At 40.8% G+C, this 25,990-nt stretch overlaps 1 protein-coding gene across 6 annotated transcripts in view; it reads right to left on the bottom strand.

Annotated features, from left to right (window-relative positions):
- Nucleotides 1-25,990, bottom strand: part of MYO1B (myosin IB) — a 179,081-nt gene that overhangs the window by 52,120 nt on the left and 100,971 nt on the right. For all 6 annotated transcript variants that reach the window (XM_078071123.1, XM_078071121.1, XM_078071125.1 and 3 more), the window contains 6 exons: nucleotides 23,471-23,575; nucleotides 19,565-19,611; nucleotides 14,417-14,480; nucleotides 3,038-3,136; nucleotides 1,778-1,881; nucleotides 138-285 (listed from right to left, as the gene is read on the bottom strand). In XM_078071123.1, coding sequence (XP_077927249.1) covers nucleotides 138-285; nucleotides 1,778-1,881; nucleotides 3,038-3,136; nucleotides 14,417-14,480; nucleotides 19,565-19,611; nucleotides 23,471-23,575 — 567 coding nt within the window. The remainder of the gene's footprint in view (nucleotides 1-137; nucleotides 286-1,777; nucleotides 1,882-3,037; nucleotides 3,137-14,416; nucleotides 14,481-19,564; nucleotides 19,612-23,470; nucleotides 23,576-25,990) is intronic.

Here is a 25,990-nt window from a genome sequence, read left to right as displayed (position 1 = left end):
ACTCAGCTCCAATTATGTTTCTGTTCAGTTTCACTGGAAAGTGTTTTCGAACCCATGAAGTTTTACTTTCTAGATTAAAAATTGGGCAGAAGTTTAAAGCAAGTTTGCTAAACAAGGCTGAGTCTCCACCGACTTACCATTTTTGTCTTTGATTTTGCTTTCATCTAAACCATTCACTCGAGATTCAGGCTTGAACTCGATGTTCCCCAGTTTCAACACCGCGGCCACCACCTCCAAGACAGACTCAGCTTCATGATCCATAAAACCCACAATCTGCATGGCGTTCTGCAGGGGGGGGGGGGTGCGCGGGAGGGGGAGAAAAACAGCTGTTTTCTTTCTGCCATTCTTTTATCATTATTATTTTTTTTTTTTTTACTAAATCTGATAACAGATTCGTTTCTGAAAAAAAACAAATGAAAAGACCAAGTGTCGGAGAATAAGCTCTCCGAAGGGCAAACCTATTAACAGACCTGATGCAGCACCAGTGTGGGGCTCTAACTTGTTCAGTGGTTTCATGCTGTGATTCAAGGATCCCCAGGGCACTTGGCATGCTGTGGCAAGGGGGTGCAGGAGTACAAAGAGGAAGATGGAGGAAAAGGAGGCTGAGAGCCGGGCCTTGAGTTCTAACCCATTTCATCCGCAGCAGCTCAGAGTGTGTGTGTGTGTGTGTGTGTGTGTGTGTGTGTGTGTGTGTGTGTATACACATGTGTATATGTATCTTTTTTCATACCGGGTTCTGATGCTAGAAAGAAAACCAAACAAAAAGTTCTTTATAACCTCCTACATAAAACCCTCCTCGTTTATTTCACCTGAGAAAAACTGATTTGCGAAGGTGAAGTGCCTGACCCACGGCAGTACAGGTAACAAGGAACATTCCATCAGTCATAAACTTTTATTGAGTGCTGATGATTTGCCAGGCAAAGCATTACAGAACTGGACTTGAACCGAACTCTTAAATCATGGCCAAAAATCAATAGGCTTCCCATATGGGGATGTTTACAGAGTTTTAACAAATTACATACTCAAGGAAATACTTTCTTTTTGAAAACAGCCCAGCTTTTTTGTTTTCTTTTCGTTGTTTGTGATGAGGCTACCTAGTGATGGGAGTCATGTGCATTTTTTCTCATGGAAAATTTCAAACATATACAATAATAGAGCAGGAAAAGAACCCCATGTCATTTTCACTCAGCCTTGAAGATGAACTGATGCCAGTCCTGTTTCAGCTGACCTGACCTCCTCCCCCGCCTCCTCACCACCACAGCTGTCCCACTCGTAAGTACAGTACAGTTACTATAGCATGTCCTACTAGGAGTAATTTTCAAAGTTAGGATAGTGTTTAATCTATTTTCTAATGAGCATGAAATGCCAATCATTCTGGCTTACATATGATCTGTGGAAAAATATATAAAAACATGACTTTCTGTCTCAAAAACAGTATTCATTTAATGCTTTCCTAGGACAGTTTTCACAGTTGGACATTAACTACTAAGCAATCGCCATGAAAATATATGATTTAAATACAGCATTAAAAGAGTCAGGATAATAGAGTAAGAAAGCTCCTTTTGATAAATAGTAAAATCGCATGCTCTAGGAAAGCGTGGGCCTTCACAATATTGTATAATTTTAATAAGAATACAAGAAATTCTTGTATAATTCTAAAACCTTAGGGTGCATGAGTTAGACCTCTGAGAAAACTCAGAATTGTTATCAATTCCAAATGAGCAATATACAGTGTTGCCCATTTTAAAGAATAATGAAAGGATTGTATCTTGCTTACCCTGACAGTTCTGAAATTTGCTGCGTCGTCCACTCCATTAACTTTGGCAGAGTCCAAACTTAGGTAGTTATATCTGCTGAAATCCCGCTCGAGTGTAAGTTTATCTATTGAATCACGCATACAAGTTGGTAAGTTACTTCAATAAATCTAAGCATCTTTAATATCTCATTCCTTAAAACCTCCAGATAAAACGACTTTCATATGAGGGACTCAATCAACAGAACAAAAATTGATACCCAAATACTAATAGCATTTTTCTAAAATCTACCTTTACACCACTGTTGTACATATTTCAAACTGCTTTTTTTTTTTTACATTTATTCATAGTAAGGCCCCTTCCATATTTTTATAACTTAACCATCTTCAATGCACTATTTCATTGTAACATATGAGGTCTGCCGAGTGATTCCCATGCCATTGGACACGAGAGCAGTGATAAAGGTCTTCATACAAAGTGTTCTTTGGATTCTTTTGAATTACTTCATTGGGATCTATTCCAAAAAAAATGGTATGCCTGGGCAGTGGGCTCTGATCATTTCATGACTTATTCTGGATTGCTAACTAGTCCCCAGGAAGAAGTCCTCACTTGGAAGTGACACCCACAAGCTCTAAGCAGACCAGGGCCCGATAATTCTGCCAGGTTAGTCCTTTTTCGTGACTTCTGCTAATATATGTACAGCGAACGTATCAGTGCTTTTGGTTTATGCTTGCTGATTATTAGTGAGGATGATTCTTCCCCACATGTCATTTACTTCCCATAGTTTCCATTTGGACTATTTGTTCAAAAATTTCATCACTTAGCTTATTGGATACTATTCTGATAGACTTATATTAATTCCCTAAAATAGCCAAAGGTCAGATTTTTAACTCTTTTATCAATTACAAATGTTTTCCCACTATGTTTAATTTTCACTGAGCAATTTTTTTTTATAGTTGTTTTCATCTACTGCTCCCTGCTAATTTCTTCTTCCTGAGTGGAACAATCATATACTTCCATTTTATTGTTTCAATTTATGATTCCCTCCCCCTCACCTCCCTAATATTTAGTTAGCTCTTTGAGTTAGCCAGCTGAGACCTGTGCACAGCACCTGGTGAGGTACAGGGATACCGAGCAAGCAAATCCTGGGGCAGGATGACAGGAGCAAACAGACCATGTTCTACACTTCAACCACAGGCATGGAAAATTTTTAAGAACATGAAAAAGAATGCTTTGGGAAATGCTGTGACACTAAAAATTAAAGCGCAGACACAGGGACTTACTGAGGAGCTCTTCAGAGGCACCAGAGAGCAGCTGATAGAACACATGGAAGTTTCTTTCACCCCTTGGTTGCTTCACAACTCGAGACTTCTCTAAAAGATCTAAAGAGGAGAAAAGAGTCAAATCATCGTATATTGTTAATCTTGCTTTCAAATCCAGCGTAGCTCTTCTTTTCCACCCCCCTCACTTTCTTTTTCACTTTCTGTTTTGTATTAATGAAATAATAACAGAAGCTAAATTTTCCGTTCTTCCTTCAGGAAGAAGCCCAGCTCCAACTAAAATCACCAAGTTAAACAAACCAGGTTCTTGTCATACAACAGTGAATATGCAAAATAAGTTCAACAATACATTCGACGAGCTGATTAAAGAAACGATAACAGTTTGTGTATTAAGGTTCTCTTGGTTTTATGTAATATGTGAGGACATTAAGTTCTTCAAAACACAGCATTACAAAGCTAAGCAATGGAATTCAGCCATTCAGTTATGAATCCACTTAATAATTATAAAGTTAGTGTTTCTGAGATCTTATTATGTGCTAAGTGCTTTATATCTCATTATCTCATTGAATCCTCGTAGCCGTTTTATCAAATATTATTTAACAGATGAAACAAACAGTCCAAGAGTTTAAGTAGGATTTGAAATCAGACCATCTGATATAATGCAAGCCCCACCTCCTCATATCCACACACCCTGCCCACCTGGGATAAAGGAAGCACATTTTCTGGATATTCAAAGTCTTAGAGAATGAAAGGTGATTTTCATCTCATGGAATTTGGTGTTGTTCTTTGGCAGCAACTTTCCTTGGTTCCAGATACTTTTTCATCCAATAATTTGATGTCTTATCAAGTTTTCAAACTTTTATCCAAAACTGAAGAAAGGAAGGAAGGGAGGGAAAAAAGGAGGGAGAAAGAAGCCAACCAACCAGAAAAGAGCGATTGTGGCAATATACAAGAGATGCCAAAGTACAATGGCAGAGGTATTTCACCTGAAGTCCTGCTTATATAAAAGTGATATAAAGAGGGTCTGGATCCTGTAGGCAAAAGCCAAATTTAGTTGTAAAATTCTGAATCAGTGATCCCATTATTAACTCTAGAGAACAGACACATCTGATTTCTAATCAGGTTGAAATCTAAACATTATCAAAGGAATGAGGGAGAGATGTGCAATTTCTCTGGGAATGGTCACTGAACTTCTCAATGTGTGTTTCTGGAATCCACACTAGCATGTAAAGAGGAGCTTAGGGAGAGTTAAAGAGTGCAGATTTGATGAAATGAGAAGTCCTAGGGGCCTCCCAATACCGGAGGTCATTTGTAAGAATGAAGAGATGGGTTGCAAGGACACATAAAATTAAAAATGAGAACAAAAATACGTAAATTCAAAAATGATAAGAACAGGATGCTCTAGAGTTTCAATTTTCATCTCCAGCTCTCATTTCATTTGGATGACTGCCAATGCCCTCAAATCATACACGGAAATAATGAAGACTTCATATTTAGCAAAAAGAAAGAAAACAGAAATCGAAAAGCACGAGTGAGACAAAATTTCGAAAAGAAGGGATCGTGTACTATTCATCATCTCGAAGGACTGCATGTTTCGGTTTGTAAGTAAATACTGACATACAAAGCAGAAGGCAGAATAAGCAGGTAAGATAAAAATGCAGTAGGACTGTACTTATTAGCATGTGACCAAGATCCTATGGGGTTCTAGGGGTACAGGCACAGTTTTAGAAGAAAAAATCCACAGAGCATGGGCAGATTCTTCATTGGGAAGCTAATCTTTAGAGGAAATTCCTCAAGTCTAGAAGGAAGTAACTCAACTACATGAAAAATATAAACAAATGCTACAGTTCACTTTATCTGTTCATGTACAATTCCTTCAGTCAGCTCACTTAATGCTCACCCACTATGTGCCGGGAACAATCTAGAAACGCACCCAGCACCAATTGCAAATATGAAGACCTTCTCCCTCATGGCCTACAAGAGTCACACACGCTCTGACAACTCCCACCACCCAAATCAACAGCAGCAGTTCTTTCCAAGGTGGGATGCCTAGTTCCTCAAGAGAGAGCAGGAAATGGAGTGAGGAAGGCAGAATGACTATGCATTTGGGGTCAAAGCCCACAAACCCCCAGGCTCTTCCCATAGCGTTAGGAGTCCTGCCACACAGTCCTCTCATTTCACAGGGGCACCTTAATCATGATGACAATTGTTCAATGGCACTCATCCAATCACATTCTAACAAGCCAACCGTGGTACTTCAAGACATTCAATAATGCCCTCAAAGCATGACAGAGCCACCCTGCACAAGAGGCACACGCTGGCCAGCCTCAGGTCTGGCACTTTTTGGACAAATGCTCACAGAAAGTGGAGAGTCTGAAACAGCGGTGGCTAGAAGATTCAGCAGACATCAGCCACCAGGCTAAAGAAGAATATTCATATGTGCACAGTGTGGAAAGGAATGCTGGCCAATGTACGTCTTGAACCACACATGCTGATATGATCAGTGATTACTATCACATTCAAATGTGAAGCATAATATGATGTGTTTAAAAGGAAAGGTGCAGAGGGGAAGGAGAAAAGGAACTTTCACTGACCTTTTGCTATGCATTTGGTGCTTTTCATTCATTATCATATTTGGCCCCAAACACCTCCCCTGAGGTTGGTTTTATAATCCCTATTTTATAGATGAGTAAACAAGGCTCATATCACATTGTTACCAAGTGACAGAGCCAGAATTCAAAGCTTTAGGTGACTAAAGTTACAGTTTGTAATTTTCCAGCAAAAAGAATGCAAAATCCATAAACACTGATTTCACCTAAGCAACTCAATCACAAAATGAGAAAACTTTTATTAAAGGCAGTTGAAGGTTTTAGCACCTAAAATGCTTAGTCTATTACTCTAGAGTCTCTCGTGTCTTTATGACTTTTCTCGTATGTTACAAGCTTTCAGGTAGAAAAGTAATCAGGGAAAAGGTCTGCCCCAAAATAATTTACTAATGCTTAAAACCATTCCCTATTCATTTTTAATGGGCATGCACCAACATAATCTAAGAGTACGAAGCCATATCAAATAATTACTCAAAGTACAGAACATATAAAGACTTGCCACCTGACCATTTTAATTTACTGAATGTTCCCCTGAATTAGTCAAAGCAAACACTGGCTCAGCCTTCCCTGTGGCTTTACACGCTTCTGCTAACAAGATTTAGTAAAGAAGAGTGCAGGATATGCCGAGCATTTAGTAGAGAAGAGAGTGTAAGTCTCTGTGTATTCCAATGCAGATACATTTCCCTCTCAAAACGTCAATTTAAGTTCATATTAAATTTGATACCAACTAGAGTTTTAAGGGAGGAGATAAACCTATTAAGCCATCCTAAAGGGGAAAACCAACAGAGGGGGACAGAGAAACTCTGGAATCAGAACTTCCCCACCTACTCCACCATGCCACTGCCCCTGACTATTACCCACCCAGGCCGTCATTCAGGGGCTTTCCTGGTTTTGACTAATTACCAGCGAGTCAAGGGCAGGGACACGTGCCTGTGCACAGCATAGGCCAACCTCCCCACAGTACAAGACATGAAAGGAGTAAAAGGTCCATGTTTGCACCTGCTAGAGAAGGAAGTCTTTTAACTGGCACAGGAATAGCAAGATAAGTAGCAGTTGGGAAGAAAAAAACTTGACATTACTTTAGAATATAACAGATGAAAGATTAGATAGTTTGATCCAATTTATTTTATGTATTGTCTCCCTTCCTGGAAAAAAAAAAAAAAAAAACAACCAAAAACAGTCCAAGTCCAAGGCTTAAAGAATAATCAGCTTGGTCTCAGTTTTGCCAAGAAGACCAGAATGACAACGGAAGCACCATGATGCACAACTCTGACCAAGCCCCAGAGATCCTGTGCTCCTCTCCAGTTGCACAAAGATAGATATTATGAAAAAAGTGTTTGAGCGGCATTTAGGCTTTTCCAATCAATGTATGCCCCTTCACTGCTGCTTTAGCAAAAATGATGGGCCTGCAATCTAAGTAACCGGTGTGTTCGCACAACCGATGGCAGTCTCAGTGGAAAACGGACTATGAGCTTAAGTCTGCTCATGTAGTAGGGCATACACTCCAAAGTCAACCCTCTACTTTTTCTGGAAATAGACAACAAAACCCTCAAGGCTGACTGACAATCAGGAAGTTTCACTAATAACAAATTTCAAAGTCAAAAAGACGGGGTGGGGGTACCTGGGTGGCTCAGTCGGTTAAGCGTCTGTCTTCGGCTCAGGTCATGATCCCAGGGTCCTGGGATCGAGCCCCGCATCGGGCTCCCTGCTCAGCGGGGAGTCTGCTTCTCCCTCTCCCTCTGCCCCTTCCCCTGTTTGTGCTCTCTCTCTCAAATAAATAAATAAAATCTTAAAAAAAAAAAAAAAAGACAGGGCGAAGGTCTTCTTACAAAGCACTCACTGCACATGTGTGTTACGGTGAACCAGAGCACCTGTGAACAGTCGCCACAGGGCTCTCTCTCAGCCTGGGCATCACATGGAGCTCCATCTACCTGCAGGTCACTGGCTGTGAGACATGTGAACCACCTGGCATGCCACGACATTACGATTTTCCCTTACCTCCACCTCCACCAAATAAATGGGAATTTTTAAGAAATTAGCTTCAAGTTTCACTCCAAAGTCAGTATCCTAAAGTTATAAAATCAGCTCTAACGATAGCTGGACCTGCTCCGAGGGGAAGCTGTGAAAAGGTGTCTGGTGTCTGCACATGAAACATTAACTGGGGCTTTAAAACACCAGGAAAAGTTGGCTTATTATCTACTTAATCAACAACTGTTTTTTATTAGGATCTGTTTATATACCTATAGCATATATATGTATTTTCACAACAGATTTCTTCCTAACAAATTTAATGTTTAATACTTAAAAATTTACTCATATATGTACATATCTGAATCTAAAACTCCATCTCCAACCCTGAAATAAAATTAATGAAATATAGGCCATAGTATCATATTATTAGATATGCTATCCTAATTAATTTAGACATATTTAATATCTGATGTCTTCTGTATTTGTATATAATCTTGTTTTGTGGCAAACAAATAGTCTTTTATCACAGTAAACATATTTTTATAATAGAAAAACCACCGAAGTAAAATTGAGATGAAGGAAAGCATCCATTTTTATACAAAGCCATCCACTACAGAGTAACAGAACTGCTCTTTGAAATTTGTTTTATTGCTAAGGATACTTCACAACCAATGGTGGATTATTTCTGTCTTCTGAATATTAAAGCACTCTGAATACTGAAGCACTAAGAAAGCCCAGCCCTGTGTTATAAACTAGACAATGCATCGTCTTTGTTTTTGGTGAATTTCAATCCTAAAGAAGACAGGTTAAAAACAGACACTGTTTATTGATGAATATTCACTAGCTGTTGAGAACTGACTCATGTATGGCTAGTCTCCAATGCTACCTCAATCTCTATGTATTCTCAGAAAACAAAGCAGTGCAGAGTTTCCTTTAGGGAGTGTTCCAACAGGCCGTTTTGCTCCTAACTTGTCATCAATAACATCAAAGATATGATATAAAAGGAAAAACAAAGCTATAAATCTCAAACCATTTAAAAGAGTACAATTGTATTCCATATCCTACAAATGGCATGGATGTGTCATATATATAAACATGTCATGAGACAGCACATAAAAGTGCGAGCCAATTGCATCATAAATTCAAAAGAAATCTAGAAGAGGAATTCCAAGAGATTTGCTCCATCTCCCATCTGCCCTGTGAGCGGCGTGGATGTTCCCTCCTGCTCTATTGATTCCTAGTGGGAGGCTCTCCTTAGACTAACTCCCTCGCCTCTCTCAGCCCCTTATTCACTCCTCACCTGGGCAGGAGGAAGGACATCTCTGAGCAGGGCGACTGAGACGGGGAAATGAGCAGGCACATACAGTTCAGCCCTCTAGGTCCCCGCGCCACATTCCCAATCAGCTCTGCTCACCAGCGCGGTCTAAGAGAACTGGGGCACTGCGCACAGGGAGAGGTCAGAGGTTGCTTAAGGCTGTCAATGCCTGCCTAACTTCCAGGCTCCCAGCACACCTGCGTGCGCGAGAAACCAAAAGCCACTTTCTTCAACTGTGCTTCTCACAGTAATAAAGCTGCTTCCTCTCCAGCTTGATTCCTGTGCCTGTTTCTCATGATGCCAAACCGGGGGTAGGAAAGTAGGTTATCTATTGGACCTCTGAATCAGTTAGTTTTTGCCGCACAACAAATTGTCCCAACACTTAGCAGCTTAGAACAATACCATTTATCAGTTCATCAGTCTGAGCATCAGCTTTGTAGTTCTGGTCTGAGCCAGCTCAGCTGATCTCTCCTGGGCTTGCTCACAGGCTGGCGGTCTGCCAGCAGCTGGCTGATCTCAGGTGCCCTCACCCTTACGTCTGGTGGTTCACTCCATGTGGTCTCTCACCATCCAGAAGCCTAGCCCAGGTTCGTTCGCATGGTGGTAAGGAGAGCGTTCCCAAGAGGAGCATGAGAGGACAAGCTCCAATATATGACCAACTTTCAAGTCTTTGGTTGTGCCATGTTTACTAATTGTTCAATGGACCAAAATAAATCCCATGGCCAAACTCTGAGTCATTGAGAGAGAGGACTACCCAAGGGTGTAGACACAAGGGGAGAGATTATTGTGACCATTTCTGAAAACAATCCATCAGACTGAGGCTGTTTAAAATGGTCACAAATTATTTGACACTCTTCCCATTGAGAGGTGGAATCTTCATGCCCCATCCCCAACTCTGGGCAAGCTTGTGCTGACTTTGACTTCATGGAGTTCTGCAGAAGTGACACTGTCTGATCTCCCAGGCTACTGCAGGCTTCCTCTTGGTTCTCTATCAGGATGGTTTCCTGTTGGAACACTCTCCTTCAGGACCTAGCCATCTGTGAGAAGCCCAAACCACATGAGGCCACATATAGGTGGCTCTAGTCAACAGTCCCAACTCAGCACACACTTTGAATCATCCTAGCCCAGGAGCCTGACATGTGACATACGATAAAGCTTCCAGAAGATTCCAGCGTTCACTCATGCAAGTCACTCCCAATCATTTGTCTTCCCTGCTGAAGCCCCATGTATCATGGAGACAAGCCAACCCTACTGTGCCCCATCTGAATTCTTGACCCACAGCATCCAACAGCATATAAGAGGGCCACTGTTTTACTCTACTAAGTTTGGAGTGGTTTACTGGGCTGTATTAATAGGTAGACTAATTTGAACACTAATTTCAACACTTGCTTTCCTTCATAATTCACAAGATATTATTTCTTTCAAGCTGAAAAGAGAAGGCAGTGACAGATGAAGTTTGAATACCAATAATTCTGCTGCCTTTCTGGGATTTAGAAAAAGCATTTAAAAATGATTAGCATAGAATATTCGACATATAAAATAAATAAGTCATGAGGATGTACCGTACAGCATATCAACTATAGTTAATAATACTCTGCTGCATATTTGGAAGTTGCTAAGAGAGCAGACCTTAAAAGTTCTCATCACAAGAAAAAAAAAGTTTTTGTAACTATGTATGGTGATGGATGGTAACTAGACTTATTGTGGTGATCATCCTGCAATGTATACAGATATGAAATCATGACGTGGTGCACCTGAAACTCACATAATGTTGTACATCAATTACACCTCCATAAAAAAATGTTTTAAATACTCAGATAAAAGTATCCAATAAAGCAGGAGCTTTATTTCTCGATAAAGTTTCCTATGTCACAGTTATGTCACTTATTATTGATTGTGTACTTGTGTAGTTATTAATTAATTCAAGAAATATATTTCAGGTGTCAGACTGTTTTTGTTGCTGTCATTCAGCAATGAGCCACACAAACTAAGTCTCTGTTCTTATAGGACGTATATTTGGCGAGGGGCTGGAGACCATAAACACATAAGTATATAATAATGAAAAAAAAAGCAAACATTTATTCAATGTTTACTGGGTGCCAGGCACCATTCCACGCACTTTAGATGTTAACAAATAATTTACACCTTTTCATAACCCTATAAGATCAGTAATATTATTATCCCATTTCAAAGATGAAAAAATGGAGGCACAGAAAAATGAGTCACTTGCTGTCTTGTTTAGACATTAAAAACCACATGAGAAGAGTTGCATAAGTAACATCATAGGTTTGCCCCAAATAATGGAGCAGGGAAAGGGAGGGCCTGCCTATATATAACCAATTCTATCCTCACCTTAGCATTTACTGAGCACCTACTGTGTATCAGGTATGACACTAGGCTCTTGATACCCTACCGTGAACAGGAAAGCCATACCTCCTGCTTTAACCTGGAAGGACAGGTATATATGCCACCTGAAATCGTAAGGCTTTTTCACAGCATATCTGCCTCTGTGCTGTTCTCCTTTTAGGAGATAAGGTCCCCAGAGACTTGTACCACATTTTCTCCGCAGTGAAAACTGCCATCAAGTGCCACAGCTGTAAGAAAGTGCTTACGACTACCAATTAAAGCAACAGGTGTCCAAGGTTTCTAGTTCATAACACTAGGCCCCGAATCCTCAAATACAAATGCATACATCTTATGAGACTTACAAGCATTAACAAAGTGGCAGCAATATTATTTCACAGAAGCCAAGACCTGCTAGATGTGTTTCCACACTTTATCTTCTGTGCTGAAGCAGCTGTGTCATTTTCTATTTTTGCAACACCCTTGGCCGAATGATACCAACTCCAGGGATACATAGTTTTCAGGTGAATTCAAGACTTGTTTTCGAGCACACCTCTTTTAGAAAGAGAAAGTTACTGGGCTTTCTCTTAAACTCCCTGGCAACCCAGCTGGCTTGAGTGATCGTGTGTCTTCTTCCAGGTGATCAGTACAACGGACAACGACCTACGCTGTTACTACACGGCTGCTGGAAATCGAGACAAAACACACTTCCCACAAAATGGCATGTCCTTTCTTCCTTTCTAGACTCCAAGAAGCTGACTTTCGGCAGCTTGGAGAGAACAAGAACGGGTTTGCCCATTGCTCTACACCCCGGAAGCCAGTGCACAGCAACTCCCACTGACCACCTATGAGTCAGTCCTGTATCTACACAGGGTGAAATTTCCTGCTCTTACCGCAAACGTACTCCTTTCCTTCCCAAAGCAAAGGGTACTCTAAAATACAGGGTGTTCCCACTACCACAGATTTCCATATAATTTCATTGTGGGAACGAATGGTAACAAACACCATATGAAATCCATTCATGATGTTATATTAATCTTAACTGGAAAAGAACTGAGTGTTTAATATTTATTCTCCATGGATACTGCAAGAATTAGTTAGGGGGCAGGAAGACATTTCTACTTGGAACTTAAACTTCAAAATGTTAAAACCTAAGTTATTTTCTAATATTTACAAGAAAGTAATCCTTAAATATTTTCCTAGAGTCCTCAAAAGCAATTATAATTCAATCATTCCACAATGTTTAGATGCATTACCCTCATTTAAAAAACAGTGTATTAAATTAATAATGAGAACTAATCCGTCTTGTAAAAAGTTAAGTGTTAATGACTTAGGAGTATCTTTCAGAATAAAAATTAATCCTTCCTTAAAATGGTGGTCTTAAAACTGAGGCCCACCTTTTCCCTCACAACATCATGCAGGAAGCTTGGTGGGGTGGTCCTCAGTGCTTCTGGTTATATCATATACGGTTCGCAGGAGGACTTTTGCCTCCATATTTGACACATAACCTAAGTAGCACTATCCCAGCCAATTTCATTTCGTAGCAAAGCTTTCTCTTCAAACCCTTCTTGAACAATTATATATTTTTACAAATATGGCTGGTCCCAATGCATGGCACACAATGTGGAAACTAAAATGGAATATTAAACTATTTATGAACTACATTAGAGTGGAAACAGGAAGAACCAAAGAGTTCATCCAGTTCAATCCCATTGTTTCAAAGATGAGGAAACTCTAGCCCTAGGTTTCTCTATGAATCGTGTTTTAAAAACTTAAAAAAAAAAAAATTCAGCTGCATACCTTCCTCAAATCACTTAAAACACTGATTTCAAACGGCAGTCCTCTGGTTCTAGAGTTCATCAGCAAAGATCTCAGGGGCCACCTGGGGGCCAAGGGGTTCTGGCTACTCATCTTCTCTTCAACCAGGTCAGATCTTGTTTTCTCTATTTCTTATTTGGGGTTCAGCATGAAATTTCATTTGAAGAAGGAATTGCACTGCTATAACAAATCTAATGAGCATTGCTTTGGATACCTGAGCCAATTCATTACTTTTTTTCTAGTGCAAACTTAGATTTTTTTTTTTTCAATCCCAATAGCACCACTGGGTGGTGAGGAGGCCAGCAGTGATGGGAGGTTCCGTGGTGTGGCCTCAAAAATCACAGGAGAATTCAAGAGGATAACCAGGCCGTGGTTCCAGGAGGAAGTGCACAAACCCTAAGGTGTCATCTTCGATCTTCCAAACAAATCAACTACGAAATCAGCATGAGCAGAAGCTTCAGGGTGGGCCGCGCATACCGCAGGTGCAAAGTACTGGTGACAAAGCCATATTTACAAATACCATCACACCCACTTTAGAGAACTCTGGACTTGGGGCTGTTCAGCAGACTCACCAGACACTGTTCATTTTTTTACCTTTGACAAGAACATTTCATTTCCATAATCACCAATCATGACTTAAGGAGGCTAAGAAATCTGTATTTCTACCTACCAGGTTTATCACATTTCAATGATGTAAATACACAAAGACAAGCAAAATTTCCCACAATAAAATGTGAAGTACAAGTCCACTCATTTTATTGAGTAAATGTTACCCAAAAAGTTACTAAAAAGTTATTAAATTAAAATCAACTATTTATATTTTATTTTTAATCATAAAATAATTTTGTTAAAGAAAATAACCACTAGAAGATCCTTTATTAATGAATTGGCTTAAAAACCTATAGAACATAAAATACAGTTGGACTAATTCTTATTTGTTTAGCAAAATTTTAAAGATTTTCAACAGTAAAGACTTTAAGAGATCTTTAAAAAAGATTTAGGAGGGGCGCCTGGATGGCTCAGTTGGTTAAGCGTCCAACTCTTGATTTCAGCTCAGGTCATGATCTCACAGTCATGAGATAGAGCCCTGAGTCGGGCTCTGCGCTCAGCAAGGAGTCTGCTTGAGATTCGCTCTCCCTCTCCCTCTGCCCCTCCACCAGCTTACATGCATGCTCACACTATAGTCTAACACATAGTCTGAAATGCATTGTCTAAGGAAAAGAAATTATAGTCTTATGTCTATCTCTTAAAGACTCAAGTATCCAAAATCTTCTAATATATGTTTTGCTATTCTGAACTTCTTTAAAAGGATTCAAGGAAAATACTCACAGTTACTTATCACTCCTCCCAGTGGATCGCCTTTAAAATCAAATTCAATATCCATATATTTGCCCTGCCAAAGAAAGACTTTGTGAGTTTTCAAGATTACCTCAAAATATTCAGTCAGCATATCTTCTTAGAGAATAAATAGCATGCTAACCCTTCACACATTTGTTCAAATGTAATTAACACACAATTTATGTAACCATGAGGCAAAACAATATGCCTCCATAAATAATTTATACTAAATACCACATTAGCTCAAAGCTTAACATATCATGTTGCTAATTTAGGAATAGATCTTCTTAGCCAGCATGTGACTTTTTCATTTCAGATACGTGTTTCAAATGTCTCAAGAGTGTGTGTGTATTCAATTCAAGAATAAAAACTGGGAAAAGTAAGTATTCCTTATATATGCACTAGTTGGGAATATAAATTATTTCATTTTTATAAGCAAAATGTGTTTTAAGTCATGGCTAGAAACTCCAAGTATACTGGACAGTGGATAAAATGGAACACATAAAGTTCTGTTTTTATATCCACTCAAATCAAATGCATGATTATACATTGTGACCAATCTGGAATCAAAGACTGACCATTATTACTCTCTTTGGCTTTTGATCTAGATTACACAGTAATACATATATCCCAGTTTCCTATTACATTTTATAGATGGTATCTTAAACACACAGAAACACACATGGAGTTTCATACTGTGATTTTGAAAGAACTGGTCTGTAACTGTCTAGTTAAAGAGTAACAAGCATAACAGCACAACCCTGACAGCTGGTTTTTGTTTGAAAAAGGATGTGTTGGTCTAATAAGTGGTCTTTGCCTTTGTTTCATGTTCTACTTTAGTAATAATCACATAGATGGCTTGTAAATAAGTCTCCCAAAGAATGACTACTTTAACGCCTTCTATTTTCAAAGTAAATGTAGGGGGTCAGAAACGTGATTACACGGCACTCCGTCAACAATGCGGTCTGTGACCTTTTATTAGCTTATACATGCTCTCTTGCCTTTCTTTTCTTCATTGTCAAGGCTCACCTGTCCTTTTCAAAAGTATTCTCTTATTCATTAAGCAAACGTCTACCAAGCATTTCTTAGATACTTAAAGTAGGCACAAGGGAAAGCAAGGCATAGTACCTGCCCTCAAGGAACTTCCAGCCTGAAGGGAATTGCGCCAGATAAACAGGACGTTACTGTGTATGGAGACAGATCCTACAGTGAGGCAGGGTGCTTGCTATGCACGAAGAGTAGGAGACAAAGGCTGAGGTCCACCCCAGCTCAAATGTGAAGTATCAGGGTTAAGTCAGGCAGCAAGAAAGCGAGAGAGCAGGAAGGAGGGCCATAAGAATAGGTATCTGTGAGGCTGGTGAGGGAAGCTGGCACACCTCATGGCATCAAGACACTTTCCTGACAGCAAAGTCCTGTCATTAAAGATTCTAAACAAGGAAGCCATGATCAGACTTGCCTATTTACAAGATCACCCTAGATAACGTGGGATGGACTGGAAAGGAGCAAAACCAGACACAGCTGACAGGAGGTGGCAGGAGTCATGGGAGAAATGTTGATGGCTTTAAGCAGGAGTGAGCAAAATCGGGCAGAGTAAGCAGAGCTGAGAGCTCCCCAGAGAGTCACCATGACAGATCCCGGTTTGATGTAGGAGGTTAAGACAGGAGGAGGGCAGTGATTAGAAAGTCCAGGCAAACGAGTAGATAGCTATGCTAAGGAGGGGAGAAAGAGTAACTTCACAGGAGAGTCAGAGGTTGACCATATAAGAGGAGGTGATTTTGATGGAAGGTGCTTCCTGGACAGAGGAAGTGACCAGATCCAGAGCACAGGCGGAGGGATTAGCAAAAGATGGGAGTTGAGACCTTCCCAGTGTGACAGAAGGGTATCTCTACAGATTCAGGGACAGGTGAGGCCCCAAAGCTGAGGATGTGGATGAGGAGGAGGAGCAAGGTGCTGATGACAATGATTTCCACGAAGTAAGCCTCCTGTCATCAGTTGACAGTAAAGGATAGGGGCTCTGCCGACAGTACGATAAACCCCATACAGAGTGGGAAAGGAAGCTGACCAGGGATAAACGAAAGGACAGCACTGAGAATTCAGATGATCTTGGAATGGCATTCTTCCCATGAGCTTGTCATGAGTCTTCTCAGAGAAGACCAATGCCTACCCACTGCCTAGAAAATAAAGCCCTGGACCCTGAACCTGATACTCGAAGCCCTCCAGGGGAGGCCCTGACCCATCTCTCCAGGCCTTTGGCCCATGCTCCCTTCACAGATCCTCTTGTCCCGCCACTGACATGGACCAGGGCAGGTCCATTCTGGTCTCTCTCCTCGGCTTCCCCATACCAGCTCTCCTGGCTTTCTACTCGATTTTGGCACATTTCAATCTTACAGGCCCACTCAGAATTGCCCCCTACCCCAGACTCCTCCAGCTTCTCTATTCGGAATTTCCATAAAGCTATTTTTGGAACTTACTCATGGGGAACTTACTATTTTATGTGTTGTGTTATAATTACTTTTAGACATGTCCATTTTTTCTGACTCGTCTATAAGCTTCTTAAAAATATTCATTCATCAATGTTTTCTGAGTATCTACTATGACACCAGGCACCGTTCTATGACACAAGAAGGCCGAGCTCCTTGCTCCCATGGCTCCTCCTCTCTAAGGTCCACGATCAGAGAGAAACAGAGAAAGTGAATATAATCTTTCCAGAGATTAACGAGTGCCTGAAAAAATTAAAAGCACGATGAAATCAGAGTCTAGAAGAGGCATCATAGAAGTAACATTTGAGGTGAGACCTAAATGATGCAAGACAGTGGCCATGCAGCGATCTGGACGCAGAGCACATCATGCAGGAGGACCAGCAACTGCAAAGATCTAAGGCAAGAAGGCGCTCAGTGCTCCTGTCACAAAGGCCTGTGCTGCCAAGGTGGGGCATGCAAGGGCGGGGCGGGGCGTGCAAGGGCGGGGCGGGGCAGAGCCGGCCACAGCTCAGGCAGGCCGGCGTGGGAAGCTCTGGGAGGAGCCTGTACTGCACTCCAGGTGCAAGGAGGAGCCACCGACGGCTTTCAGAAGAGCAGCAATGAGACAAGTTTGTAAAGATCACTCTGGATGCCAGTAGGGAAAGGTCTGTAGGCTGCAAGAGGAGATGCAGGGAGACCCATGCTTAATTAACTTTTGAAAAAACAAAAACAAAAACAAAAACCAGAGGTTTCAAACAAATGAATACATTGTATGTTTTTTTTTTTTTTTATTCTTACTGAATGAAAGGTTTGGTAACGGAATTTTCCGGACCCTATGCTTTCTCTCCTAGCTTGGCTCTCTGCAGATGGTAGACGCTCCACTATTACTCCTCTTCCCTCCCCTGAATTGCTTGGTCGAGAATAGTGACTTCCAAAGCCTTAAATGTCTCTTTTCAAAAACAGTGGGGTCACTTCCTTAATAGAAGTTCAATATGTCAAACTAGAGGTACTTGGGGGGTAGAGAGCAATGTGAGGTACCTCTCTGAGAACACTCGTCTGATATGTCAGCGGCAATGAGCATGCGTAACTACACCACCACACCACTGTCTACCACACTGCTCAGTGAAGAGATCAAGAAGTTCATCAAACACAAAGGAAATGCAATTTCCCCAGAGTACAAATGTTTAATACATAAACCACCGTTATATACAGTAGTGACTGTAAATATAGTAGAGTCCTGTCAAATTATAACGTGGATTTGAGTATATTACTGATCAAGTCACAGACCACCAAGCAGAGAAATTACTAAAAACTGGGTATGAAATGATTTAGTCTATAATCAAGTATTAATCTCATATCCTAACACCCATGTTATAATAGGATTTCAAGTTACTTATTAAGCCAAACCACCTGCCAGGTCTTTCACTAGATTTCAAACATCACAAAGTAGTAATGACTCTTTAGGCAATATGGTTTTCTGCATTTTTGTAATCTATAGACTAAATAATTTAGACATTTTTAAAAAGTGTATGTGTACATTTCCAACAAGCCAAAAAAAAAAAAAGTCTTCAAAAAGGAGCTTGATCTCTTAGAATTACTTCTATCTGCCCACACCTTGCTTCTAAGTCTATTTATATAATGAGATTAGCCATGTTACCACAACAGTCATGGCTCAAATCAGCTATAACCACGTAAAGGGCTAATCCAATGGAAAAAATTTACAGCCCTGGAATTAGGAACCTCAGCCCTCCACTTTCCAAGCTACCAAAACTACCTCTACCTGAGGTCACTGTCTTGCCTTGAGCACTGCATAACTCTAACGAGAAAAAAAGCAAAAAGGGAGACTAAAATAAGTGATGGGGAGAAAGGGCAGGAAGGGTCCCTGGCAGAGAAGCATAAAAATCACCCAAAATGGTCCCAAGTAATGTATATGAGAAGAAGAGCTTATAAAGTAAATGACCTTTTATTATAAAATTTATAAGATAGGTTGAACTGTAGAAAAAAGGGGCCAATTTCAAAATATCACCATCACACTCAACGCACTTCCCCCAGCCGCCACCAGGCCATGTCTGTGTCTCCATAAAGACCAAAGCAGGACAGCACGTGCTCAGCGGGAGAGACCCCAGTGGGCTGCTGAGGGCAGTGCATGCTGGGGAGAGCCGGGAGAGGAGACCAGGAAGGTGTGTCTTCCCGCACTCAGCATTTTCCAACTCAACCAAACTCGAAACATCAATCAGCTGCAGTTTTTACCTCTGTAAAGTTTCAGTGTACCCTTCCATCCTTCCTCGTCCCACTGAATAAAGGACAAAAGCTGTAGAGTACAAAAACTTGACACCCAGTTTATCCTTCCTTCTACTTAATCTGATTCTTAATTGTGATTTCTAAATGCCAAAACTCAGGTAAGTAAAGAGTTCTTCTAAAGAGCCTCCTTTCAATTGCCCATGGAATTCTATGATAGATGACAAGAAACTATGAAAGTCTGGCTGTCACTCCAAAAAGAATTAAAAACAAAAATCCCAGAAAGCAAAAAGTAGTCCTTAGAGAACTTTCTTTGTCTCAACAGCAGGGGTGTTCTTATTTTTCAAATGTGTATATTAAGAAATACTAAACATCTACTGGTTGTTTAAACATACATGAGCTAAATATTAGTGTTAACACTTATGCTTATACAAATACTTACAAATCTAGAGGAGTTGTCATTCCTTACAGTCTTGGCATTTCCAAAAGCTAGTAAGAAAGAAACAGATGCATGGGTAAAATTGACAGAAAAATAATTTCAAGCAGAAATTTAAAGCAAATGGAATATTTGATAGCTATAAATCCTAGAAAATACAACTTGCAGCAATGGCATTTCTGTCCAAGCTTCCCATAGAAACATAACACAAGTCTTAAGAAAGCTTCCATGTCTTATGACAAGTTCATAGAAAAGGAGAGTCATTCCTATGATTCATGGAATTTTTTCAAATATTACTATAAATGGAATCTTGTCTAATTAAATAACCTTTTACTGTTTTAAAAGTAGTCAGTTGAGTGGATAGCAAGCAAGGCTTGTATTCTCCACCATTACCATCAGTGTAAATAAGATTATTTCAGAGATGACTGACTACTTAGTATTATCAAAGGCTTCATGGAATTTGATGAGGTTTCCAGATGGAAAAGGCACAAGAAACTTTAAATTATTTAATTAATTTTAAAATAAAGCTACTGAAATGTGATTACGTATGTAACTGTGAAATACAGAAAGAGTAAGAGATTTGGAAACTAACATCATCTCCAATAGGCTAAAAATACTACATAGTTTCTTTAGTTCATACCCATCGGACCTAAGTGAAACTTTCCAGAAAAGAAAGAAAACCAAATGGGCCCATAATGCAGAATCCAAGTTTATTCCAAACTTAGCTGCTGTGAGGAGCCCAGTCTCCCACAGGAGTCCCTTTTAAGAAAATAAGGGCACCTAAGAACCACAGGTTGATGCCACCCCAGGCACAGAATGCTCCTGTTCAATATAGGTAGTTCACGGCATCCTAAAGAAAAAGGTCTGTTTCACCAAGCTTGTGCACAAAGTAGGGGCAAATTAATCTGGGCCACGGTAGCAGAGAATTAAGCTGAATAAATATAAGGCATATAAGCAGACGGATCCCTGTTTGATTGCTTTGGAAGAAGCCCAGCAGTGTACCTCTAACCTCAACATGCAAACCAGTCACCTAAGGATCTTGTTCAATGGGTCTGGGATGGTCATGAAATTCTGCATTTCTCCCAATACTCCCCAACCCACCCACCCCTGTTACTAGGATCCCTGGGCCCGCCGCAGCTAACAGGGACTGAAGAGTACTCAGTAATGTGGCAACCAGAAAAATGAATCTTGAGATTAAGAAGCCAGGCATCAAACCTCTGGAAGCCTCCATAACTTCATTAAACAGAGGAAAGATTAGAGTAACAGGAGTTCAAATGGTTACCAAGGGCTAAAAGCTGATCCAAGTTTTGAAAGCAGTCGCGTGATCAAGGCGCGACCGTGGGTTTCTGTTGAAGTTCACTTGGATATTCAGTAGCCAAACCGGATGCGTTATATTTCACGTTTGCTGGCTTTTTGTGTGTTTTTGATTTTTTAAAAATAGTTGGTTCCGGCTCAGTTCAGTAGAAATTTACAAAGTCAACACAGGGAAAGTTCTTCGTATCAGCGATTAAGGTTGGGAGGGGTATAGTTTGGTAGGTCCCTGATGCCAAATTCTCTCCTTAATAGAAAATCAGCTGAGAGGCTCTACTGAGTGGGGAAACCTGCACACAGGAAATACTCAAAAAAGGATGCTTACTGAAGAGGCTCACATCATTATCCATGTCCACCACCAGCTAAGAGGCTTTAATAAATGCAACCCTGAAAAGGCTGAGTGTTGCCCCAGTGGTCATGAAGACCACGACATTTCTCGTGTTTTAACAGGCTAGTCTTCCCGGTGGGTGTGAACATGTAGGGGGGCCAAGTTAACTAACTTGCATAGCCCCAAAGTCCAGCTTGAGACGCTGATGCATAAAGGACAGTTTATTGTGGCTTGAAGGTCAAGGGCAAGTGAAGGAATTGCTTCAAAAAAACTTTATTCAGGGCGCCATTTGCACGCCATAAACCATCTTTTCATCAAACAAATCCTGAGTTGCACACACAGCTCTAAACACTAAAGTCTTTTATTGTGAGCCACAGAATCAAAAACAAGTGTTTCATTATAGAACACTTGAGACACATTCCTCAATTGTTTTTTTAAGTTCATTGTTCTAAATGTTCATTTACAGTAGCAGTTCCAGTTAAAAAGTAAAGCATTCCCATAAAAGATAATACATGCCCACAGCAGACATTTCTTCCATTTCCTGCACTGGGGCCTAGTTCCAAATACCATCAAATAAAGGGCCAGATTCTCAACACAGATGCAAGCTATAGCATCCACAGTGCTTCTCCTTTAGATCACAGCATTCTTAAAATAAGCATATACAGAAATACACGTACAGCACCCTAACTTAAAAGCAAAAGGGAAAGTAAACAAAAAGTCAAATACTGGAACAATAAAATGAAGATACAGCACTTTCCGTAATAGCTTCTTTATTCGTTAAGGTACCGAAGGGAACGAAAGATTGGTAACAACAGAATAGGTGTTTCAGGCTTTGTTTTTCACAACTTAAAGTATTTTCACTAGTCTTATCTCACTATCTGGGGGGTGAAGAGGCGGGGAAGGAGGGGCTAGGTCTAGGCAACAAAGAAAACAGGCAGGGCTCTGTCCCTCCACACTGGGGGGCATCTTACTCACCCCAAAGCAGTTCTGCTTTAATCCATGTTAAATCTTGACCCTCCATGACTTTGAACAAAGAGTTAAACCAAACTACTCTTCTAGACCAAAGACTCTGATCAGGGCTGGTTTTGACCCTTGACATTTGGCAGTGTCCAGAGACATTTTCAGAGCTAACAACTAGGGCCAGGGGTGCCTCTGAAACCTAGTGGGTAGAGGCCAGGGATGCAGCTAAACATCTTACAATGAATACACAGGACAGCACTCCATAGCAGAGATTTATCCAGTCCAAAATGAAGTTGAGAAACCCTACTCTATCCCAACAACTATATGAGTGACAATAAAGACAGGCTTACAATATAAAGCAAAAATTAAGGACTTGCCATCAATAGGGAAAGACTGATTTACTGTTTCCAAAGCAAAGAATGGTTTATGCCTATGGTTTATGCCAACCTCCATGGCATTAGGGGGACTCACCTCTGGCTTTTTCTGATGGTAGTATGGACTCCATGTATGTGTCCCCCACCAATTTTTATGTTGAAGTCCTAACCCCAATGTGATTGTGTTTAGAGCTGGGGCCTTTGGGAAGTAATTAGGGTTCTACGAGGTCATGAGCCAACCAGGGTTCCTGCCCCCAGCCACCACACACAAAGGAGAGATCATGCGATCCCACAGCAAGATGGTGGCTACCAGCAAGCCAAGAGGCCTACCGTGCCAACACCTTCATCTAGGACTTCTGAGCCTCTAGAAGTGTAAGAATACAAATTTCTGTGGTTTAAGCCACCCAGCCTATGGTATTTTGTTAGAGCAGCCTGAGCTAACTAACACAGAGGGCCAACCATAGAATCTGAACTCCAGAGTCAGGTTTAGGCTTTCTGTGATCCTGAAAAAAACTGTCCTTTAGATGTTTCTCTGGCACGGCCTTTCTGACAACAGACATAAGCAGCCACAGGTGTTACCCCAAATGATAAAATAGCACTGCACTCATGTGGCGCTTTTTCACCAAGTTTTTCCTAGCCATCAAGTCAAATGCAAATATCAGGTGATTACTTTTAGGCAAAATTGAAGTAATTCAAATAAAAATTGAAAGGGAAAAAAAATGAATGTAAGTGGGAAAGCTCCTTTTGGATGAGTAAACTGTTTCCTCCTTTAAGCACCTGAAGCCAAGAGTTCTTAGGACACAGCTCATTTGCCCTGCAGGTCCGGGCCTGAACCTTCCTCTTTCCCTGCCTCCCCCCAGCTCCCCTGCCAGCCCACCAGGTACCTGAAGAGCCCTGCAAACTGGATCACACTGACCCGATGTACACAGGAAATCCTACCTTCCAGGACTGGGTTGGACTGTAAAAGCTGTTCTTTGACTTGGTTCACTTCTGCTCCTTTTCCACAAACGGCCGCTACATACGACATGACAAGCTTGCTGGCCTCTGTGGATGAAAACAAATCCTATCAATAAATTAAGCAGAAATCTGGAAACAAATTTTAGAGGAAGGAAATAGGGTGTAGAAGATCCATTAATGTTTTCAAATGCCTTTATACCTGGGACTAAATAATGTGTTGGAAATCTTTTAAAATTTGTGTGCTTTCCGGGGCGCCTGGGTGGCTCAGTTGGTTGGGCGACTGCCTTCGGCTCAGGTCATGATCCTGGAGTCCCTGGATCGAGTCCCGCATCGGGCTCCCTGCTCGGCAGGGAGTCTGCTTCTCCCTCTGACCCTCCCCCCTCTCATGTGCTCTCTCTCATTCTCTCTCTCTCAAATAAATAAATAAAATCTTTTAAAAAAAAAAAATTTGTGTGCTTTCCACCAGTCAGAATGGCTAAAATTAACAACACAGGGAACAACAGTGTTGGCGAGGATGCAGAGAAAGGGGAACCCTCCTACACTGTTGCTGGGAATGCAAACTGGTGTAGCCATTCTGGAAAACAGTACGGAGATTCCTCAAAAAGTTAAAAATAGAACTACCTTACAATCCAGCAACTGCACTACTAGGTATTTCCCAAAGGATACAGAAATACTGAATTGAAGGGGCACCTGCACCTCGATGTTTACAGCAGCATTATCAACAATAGCCAAACTATGGAAAGAGCCCAAGTGTCCACTGACAGATGAATGGATAAAGAAGATGTGGTGAATATATCCAATGACATATAATCAAAAAGAATCAAATCTATCCATTTTGCAATGACGTGGCTGGAGTTAGAGAGTATTATGCTGAGTGAAATAAGTCAGTCAGGGAAAGACAAATACTGTATGATTTTACTTGTATGTGGAACCTAAGAAACAAAACAAATGATCATAGAAGGGAAAAATAGAGAGGCAAACAAAGAAACAGACTCTTTTTTTAAGATTTTATTTATTTATTTGACAGAGACAGACAGTGAGAGAGGGAACACAAGCAGGGGGAGTGGGAGAGGGAGAAGTAGGCTCCCCACTGAGCAGGGAGCCCGATGCGGGGCTCGATCCCAGGATCCTGGGACCATGACCTGAGCTGAAGGCAGACGCTTAATGACTGAGCCACCCAGGCACCCCAGACTCTTTAACTATAGAGAACAAACTGATGGTCACCAGAGGGCATGGGGGTTGGGGGACGGGTTAAATGGGTGATAGGGATTAAGGAGTGTACTGGTTATGATGAGCATCGGGTATTGTATCTAAGTGCTGAATCACTAAATTCTATACCTAAAACTAATATTATACTGTGTGTTAACTGGAATTTAAATAAAAACAAAAAAATTAAAAATTAAAAAAAATATTTGTGCTTTCTTTTCAATGACGTCCTTAATTCAGATATAATAGGAATTGTGCTTAAAGATTATCACCAGTATGAAAAAAAATTTGCTGAGTAATAGAGCCAACAACATGTCAGGAGAACTATCTTAAAGCAATCATTCACACATAATTACAATATTATACACAGATAATTCAAGGCAAAAATAACCTGGTAACCTGGGTAGCTTTACAAAAGTATTTTTAAAGTTTAAAAGAACTGTCCTCCTCAAAAATAGTTTCTAAATCAAACTAGTTTGCTCACAACTAGACTAAATTAGTTACTCTTGCTCACAACTAGACTAAATTAGTTACTCTTCAACTCAATTAAAAAACTAAGCCGCTAATGTAAGGATTTGGTAACAAGAAAGCTAGCTTTTATAGGGCACAGTTGTTTTCAAAGGTTTCACCAGGAACTCTGAAAGGTAAGCTGCTAAAAGAAGCTGGCCACCTGAAGCATACAAAGAATTCTTAGCTCAAAGGTGGGCAAGATTTGTTTTTGGTAGTTTTATCCTTTGGTGTCTATCAGCCTGTGTCCTCTCTCAGCATCTGCTTCTTAGGACCTGATCTTTTGAATAGTGCCTTCCAAGGAATATTAATAGATATTCAGGGAAAATGATGTCCAAAGTTAAATGAATTAGATGAAGTGAAATAGGTTTCTTTTTAAAGGGTTTCCTGGAGGATCACATGCATGGTGGAATTCTGGAAAAGGCTCGAGAATGCTACACTTCCCAGACTGGTTTGCCATGGAATCTGTTTCTCACTGAGCTGTCCTCATTCTGATTTTCCATAACCAGGGAAGGGCTCAACTATTAACTGTCAGCAGAATTCAACACACACCTTCATTTGGGCGGTCGAGGTAAGGAGACTCGAAGAAGTCTTGCTTTCTCTGAAGTCTGTGCACGGCTGCCACCGTCTGAGAGCAGGAAGGCGTCCTCAGATCTGAGTGATGATACTTCTGCCCACAGGTATAAGGGGGCAGATCTCAACACTGCCATTTCTCATACAGAGACCGACAGGTGGCTTCCAGTCCCACTGCCCACCACGAAGAAGTAATAAATGAACAACCGGAATTCA

This window comes from Halichoerus grypus, chromosome 4 (genome assembly GCF_964656455.1).
Source record: "Halichoerus grypus chromosome 4, mHalGry1.hap1.1, whole genome shotgun sequence".
Taxonomy (NCBI): Eukaryota; Metazoa; Chordata; class Mammalia; order Carnivora; family Phocidae; genus Halichoerus; species Halichoerus grypus.
This window is presented reverse-complemented; position numbering and strand designations above follow the sequence as displayed.